The sequence below is a fragment of the Phlebotomus papatasi genome, chromosome 2, assembly GCF_024763615.1.
Source record: "Phlebotomus papatasi isolate M1 chromosome 2, Ppap_2.1, whole genome shotgun sequence".
In the NCBI taxonomy this organism is placed as follows: domain Eukaryota; kingdom Metazoa; phylum Arthropoda; class Insecta; order Diptera; family Psychodidae; genus Phlebotomus; species Phlebotomus papatasi.
Window position 1 is genome coordinate 20,971,640 of NC_077223.1, and position 6,928 is coordinate 20,978,567.

Consider the following 6,928-nt stretch of genomic DNA (forward strand, 5'->3'; position numbering starts at 1 on the left):
AAAATATTTCTTAGCTCATGTTTTACCCTTGGGTATAGGCAATTCGTCGAGGGTAATGCGGATGCTGGAAAACAATTGAGTTTTCCATAAAAATAAAATTTGTGTCCCTGTGCATTTTTCTCTTTTCACAAAATACCTGGGGTAGAAGTAACCACTTTCTGGGGAGGATGTAAACACCTTTTTTCCCACCCTTGAAATTAACTTTGCACCACTCTCGATTATTTTAATTACTTAAGAGATATATAAAGACTGTATATTTTTCAAAAAATCACGACACTTTTTACAAAGAATAATTAAAATAGCAAAAGAACTAAAAGCATGCATATCAAAGACATTTTTCAATGAATTTCCCCATATTTTGACATCATGTGACTTTTTATTGAACACAGCGCCACCAATTTTTTTCGTAATCTATGAATTATAGATATTTCGCATGAAGGTCAATTTCCCGCTCTTTTACCTACTCATTTTGTGAAATTGAAATTGCCTGTTTACATCTACCCCAAATGCTGTTTTCTGACCAATTATTAATTCTTTTGAAATAATGAGAATCTCAATTTGTCTAGTAAATCCATAAATATAATCCTAAAAGATGTAGGAAAGAACTGGTATTGCTACATTTCGATTATTTTACACAGTTTTTAATTTCCAGGTGGAAATCCAAATGACCAAAATAATTGAAATATCAACATTTTCAGGAAAAATGATTTTTATTTTTAAACTATTAGGATTTTATTGACCAATTCTTCTGTGGACATACATCCCCATGGTATCTATGAATGCTCATGGGTTTTATCCTCTGGAGTCTTAAAATTAATGAAAAAAATCACAGTGTTTACAACTACCCCAGTTTACTACTGCCCCAGTTCCCCCTAAGCATATTTGATAAATATCTGTATGACTTTTTAGTGGTCAATTTTTCACCTCTTCCGTCATCCTTGAGTGAATAAGTATGGCAAAAATTTTCTATTTCACCTGGTGATATCAAATAAAAAAAATAAGAGAGAAGGGGAAGCAGAACTAAGAGACTCCATCACCTGTGCAAATAAATTGCTCAATGTTTCTCTTGTTTCCTCCTCGGCAAACCCCCCAAAAAGCTTGACAACAATTTGACCCCATTTCACGAGGACAATGAACTGGAAATTTTCTCATGCAAATTTTTCGTGTATTTTCTCATCGGTTACATGTTTTAAGAATGAACAAAAAAAATTGCTTATGCTTCACGCCTCTATGCTAGGCTCTTACACAAGAGAGGTAATATGGGCTTTCTGAAGAGGGACGGTTGACTTCAACCCCCAGAGGATGATTTTGGGTTAATTAAGGTTTCTTGCTTTTTCCCTCCACGGCCACCTGTTGATGGTGTTTTCCCGCTTCCTGGGCAAAAGTTTGGCTGTTTTTCTTTGATTTTGCAGCATCGAACTTGTTATAAGCACCACCTTTGTGTTCATCCCCGAAGAATTTATTCACTTTGTGGTATTCACGCTTTCGGAAGCTCTGCCTAAATCCCTTTTCTTTCTTCCCATTTTTCTGGGCTTTTTTGTTATTGTAGTGGGCTTTTAGGTGACCCTCGTGGGCGTCATCATGGTCTCCGGACTCATAGTCTTCCTCAAAGTCCTTTTTAGTTTTCCCACCTTTTTCTTCGTGAGATTTTGAAGAGTCTTCTTTGGTGTCTGATCCCTTCTTTGAGGTGGATTTTTCTCGATGCGATATCCCATCAATTTCTTCAGAAACCTAGATGGTTGAAATAAAAATCAATGAGAAACTTTATATAAACCTTGATCACCTTACAGTGAGTGAGATTCTTAATGTGATATGAAGTTGGAACACGTGCAAATTTAATTTTAAACTACAGGTGGTCCCGGGATTATGAATACTTTCGGGATCAAGAAAAACCGCGTGAAATGGCTTTATGCATACAGAAATTTTGCATACATGCAGGAGTTTTTTTTTCGAATAAGTAACATAAATGTCGTAATGTTTGCAAATATTGTTGACGATATTATATCAAGCTGTTTTTAGCGCCAACTGTTCATAGAATATTTTACAGACCTCAAATGTTTTTGCACTAAATAAATTTGTGATTTTTTTTACAAATTACGGTATACCAAAATTTCAAAATACAATAATAATTAAATACTTTGATTTTATAAACCTGAATTACTGAAATATTCAGAACCAATTATGAATTTATTAAAGATGGTATTAAATGGGACATGGTGCTATATGATGCTACTATCCTAACCCCAAATAAAATATGCTCGCATTTTTAAAGTCTAGGATTTCTAGGTTATGGATTTCTGAGTTTTATGAAACTTTTTCAAGGTTTTCTGAGGTATCTGCAAAACTTATTCAAGGCTGTATCTATTTCATTTCGTCATATTACAGATCAAGCGATTTGTTGATTACAGTGGAACCTCGATAGAGTCAACTAATTATTTCCAGACCTGTTGACTCTATTGGATTCGTTGACTCTATCGGAGTCCAAAAAAATCAATTAAAATGTGAAATTTTGATATAAAGGAGTATTATTTTAAGTTTATACTACATCATTGATAAATTCAACACGATAGTAGAATATTTTATTAAATTAATCCATAAATTCTATACCCTCTGACCCAAAAAAGTCGTGTGTTTAGGCAAAAGTTGGAGATTAAGGAATGATTTTTAAGAATAATTTTATAATTAGTAAATACACTCAGTCCCGGGATTATGCACATTTTCGGGAGCGAAAAATCGCGCGAAATGGCATTATGCATCAACAAAAAGGTGTATACCCGCAGGTGATTTATTTTTAATGAATTTGCTTAAAAATTTTAATTTTCTGTTGCTTATTTTTGTTTTATATCAAAATTTTCTTCTAAGATACTGATATTTTAAATTAAAAATGTCAGTTCAAATAAATTTAGACGTTTTCTTTAGAAGTGTAATTTTTAAGATTGTTTTTATCATGTACATTTTTTAAAGAAGTAAGGTCTTTAAAAATGATTACACGTTTAATAAACCTACGAATTTAATCACAAAATTACCATGTCCTTACATAAATATTTTTTCTTGTGTTCAAAGTGTTACGTTAATACACAATAAGACTGGCTTTTATTTCGAAAAGATCATATTAAATCATATAATATTATTAGTTCAATAATTCAAGAATAGTTGAATTTATCGGAGTCAATTTGGGTCCAAGTTGACACTATCGGAGTCCGTAGAGTAAAAAAAAAAGCTGTTGAGTAATGGAGATTGACTCTATCGGGGGTTGACTCTATCGAGGTCCCACTGTATTTGCAAGCATATTTATTTTATAAAGATAGACCGTGACTAAGGTCAATTTACTACTCACGGGACCTTTTTCAAATCTTAAAGAAACCTGAAGATAATGTTTTTTCGTGCTTTTATTTAAAAAAAAAGTGTCGAAGTAAATGGTAGGGGAGACTGGGGCAAAACTTGTCAAAACGCATATTTAATACTTTCACGAGCTCTGAGAAAACTTAAACGTTTTATAATGAGCTGATTCTTATAGAAAATTTACTGCTCTACAACATTGCAGAAGAGTATTTTCCTCTATCTGGAAAGAAATGTGATTTTCGAATCACTTTCTTAAAGTCGATTTTGTGAAGATTCTCAAAATTGCTGGGGCAAATTTTGTCAGTCTTCGGATAATTTGTGACGTTTTACTTTCGCAAGCGCTACAAATATCAAATTGACATATTTTTATAGGAAATTTATTTCTCTACAACCTTGTCGAAGATATTTTTTCTCTATCTTAACGAGAAATGTGCTTAAATTGAGCTAATCAGTATTGATATTTTCTGTAAGTCAAATATTCCAAAAATAGGACTCAAAATTTCAATATTTTTTATTTTACATAATCCTTTGTCGTATCCCTTGGAACTTTGTACGTTTAAGAAGGTTCATGAAGGCTATCCATAATAAAAATTTCAAGCCTCAGTCTCTTTTATTTTAGAAAATAGTGAATATTGAAATTTTTATTTTGACAAAATTTGCCCTAGTCTCCCCTATAATTGGAATGTTGTATTTTTGTTTGCTTAAGAGCATGAATTGAACATTTTTTTATTTTGTTAAAAAAATATAAATATTTTAAGAAAATAAGTTATGCTGCTTCTTTAGATTTATTGATCTACGTAACCCTTTAATCCTTTAAGGACGACTGGGTCACCGTTGAGCCAAACACAAAGTTGTTGCTAAGGCCATCTAAAGTCTTGATTTGCTATAAAATAAAAAGTCAGAAAAAAAAGATTTTTTTTGACCCCCAATTTTCCACTCTTTCGTCCTTAAAGGGTTAAAAGACTGAAGAGATCCCGAAATTCAAAATCAGATTCTGTTCAATACTATATATGTACTCTGAAAAAAAAGTCTTGTTAAACGGACAAACGGATTTTGTTCAAAGGAGAATGGTCAAAACTATATGGGCGCTGGTCCCGGAATCGCCACAAACGAGAATAGACGCATTTTGTAGGTATTGATATAAGATTAAAAAATTGCCGGAACCCAGGATGATAAACGCTGAGAGTCCTTGTAAAAAAGCCTATCCTTCCGAAATATCGCTATTTTGACAACGAATTACTCAAGAACGACTAAAGCGATCTTGATGAGATTAGGTATAGGGTCAGTGTATAACTTAAACTTTTTATTCGTGCATACCACCCCCTCCCCCCACCCTCTGCTCTGGTAGCCCCCATACAAAATGAGAGCATTTTACGTTAAGACTTCTTTCTGAGAAGAGGTACAAAGCTGAAATACAGCATGCGAACAAGGCTTAAACAAAACTATTTAACCATACATACCAAACCCTTCGTCCATCATCCCTTATGGTAGCCTCCATACAAAATGAGAGCACTTTACCTATAATTCCTTTCTGAGAGGAGGTAGAAAGCTGAAATTCGTCATGGGAACAAAGCTTAGGAAATACTCTTTAACTAGCATACCACCCCAACAACCATCTGTCTGATAGTCCCAATATAAAAAGAATTCCTTCGCACAAATTGTTATAAATCCACTGAATTGCATATTAGTACAACTTTTGTAGACAATAAATTGAGAAGCAACTCCAAAACTTTAATTACAATATCAAAAAAATCACCACTAATGCCAATTAGATTATACAATGAGGATATGTTTCTTTCTTTCACGTACCAACAGATCTTAATGAGACGAAAAATGAAATATAAAAAAATCTAGAAAATGATTGTTAACTTTATTACTTATTCAAGTTTTTCATTCAATCAAGCTCGATCAAAAAATTGTTCGTGAAGATTGTTGAAAATATCTCTTCTCGGAAAGGAGTTATAAAGTAAAATACTCACATTTTGTATGGGGGCTACCAGAATGGAGGGTGGGGGGAGGGGGTGGTACGCATGAATAAAAGGTTTAAGTAATACACTGACCCTGTACCGAATCTCATCAAGATCGCTTTAGTAGTTCTTGCGTAATTTGTTGTCAAAATAGTGATTTATCGGCAAGATAGAGGCATTTTTACAAGGACTCCTAGCGTTTATCGTCCTGGGTCCCGGATTTTTTTTAATCTTGTACCAGTATCTGCGAAATGCGCCTAGTCTTATTTCTAGATAAAGATGAACCGGTGCCCATATATACATTTGACCATTCTTCCTTCTAAGAAATAGTTTTTATGCTCTAGAACTTTTCCTCCATAGCTTAGAACATTGGTCCTAGAACAAAAGTTGTTACCTATACCAATATCTATCCATTGACATAGGTCCCGTTCGTGGCGATTCCGGGACCGGGACCGGATTTGACCATTCTCCTTTTGTCAAAAGAATGTTATTTACCAATTTGACAAAGGTTTTTCTCGAATTTGATATGGAAAAACACCCTTTTAACAAACTTAACAAGATCCAGTTGGCCATCGATTTAACAAAACTTTTCCATATTCTGTATGGAAGAACATCCTTTTGACAAACTTGTCTTGTTAATTTGACAAAACTTTTGTTTTCGGAGTACCTTAATGTACCGTACTTGCTTACTTTTCTATGGTCCTAATTGCGAATTCGCACGATTTTTTCGTTCCCGGCAGTTTCGGTAATCTTATCGTCTATATCTATAAAACTCCAAGCTTGCGATGTATATAAGTCTATAAATATTTCTTGACACAGAACATTCCAGATTATTTCGACACATTTAAAACACATTACCTTTCGAGTTTCTAGAAGTGAAAAAAATGTTTTTGTTAATGGATTTTTCATGGTTTCAAATTTTGCTACGCATCGGTCGTTTTAAATATGCATATTTTGACACTGTAGTAAATGTTTTTGCATATTTTTATACATCTTTGAAATTTAAATAAAAGAATTTTTTTTACTTCACGGAATTTTAGTACAAAATATGGAAAAGGATCTGTCAAATGGAAATTCTTTTTCAAACTGAACCAAAAGAAATTTTATTGCTCTTTTGCAAGTTATATTTTTGACTGTGTGTGAAGTTGTTAAAAGTTTTATTAAAGTTAATAATCATTGAATTTAAAGACTTCGGTATACTTCTTTTTAGGGGAAAGTTGTTCCCGTTGTTCCCCTTTGAAAATTGAAGAGATATTTTCAATTCTTTTTTAGTACTTTACGGAGTTTGTCCCCTTTTCTTTTTATAAAGCTTTCCGTAACTTTTTCGCCTAAAGTTTGAAAATGTCTATAAGTAATAAAAATCTATAATTATATACCTATATAATGTATTAACATTCACTTTTCCTCTTTAAATGCCAAATTAATGGAAGTTTGGATAATTTAAGGATTTACTTTGAATAATACAAACAACTCACACTAGTTAGGGCGTGAACGTCAGCTCCTTGATGGCTTTGTGATGATGCCTTGTGCTTAGATCCGTGGTGATGGTGATGATTTCCTAGGGTGGTGGACACAAGAACGGCCAAAATCCACATTAATATGTAATGAGATGTCGCCAT

General features: G+C 33.2%; 1 protein-coding gene across 1 annotated transcript; it reads right to left on the bottom strand.

Annotated features, from left to right (window-relative positions):
• Positions 1–1,317: 1,317 nt before the first annotated feature.
• Positions 1,318–6,928, bottom strand: LOC129800272 (uncharacterized). The gene is made up of 2 exons (XM_055844547.1): positions 6,785–6,928; positions 1,318–1,731 (listed from the first exon to the last, which is right to left on the bottom strand). Exons 1-2 carry the CDS (start codon positions 6,926–6,928, stop codon positions 1,318–1,320), a joined length of 558 nt encoding a protein of 185 aa, XP_055700522.1.

Coding starts and splice junctions, on each gene's coding strand:
- LOC129800272 (XM_055844547.1), bottom strand. CDS start 6,928: ATGGCGACATCTCATTACATATTAATGTGGATTTTGGCCGTTCTTGTG. Junction 1,732..6,784: donor ACGTTCACGCCCTAACTAGT/GTGAGTTGTTTG, acceptor TCAACCATCTAG/GTTTCTGAAGAAATTGATGG.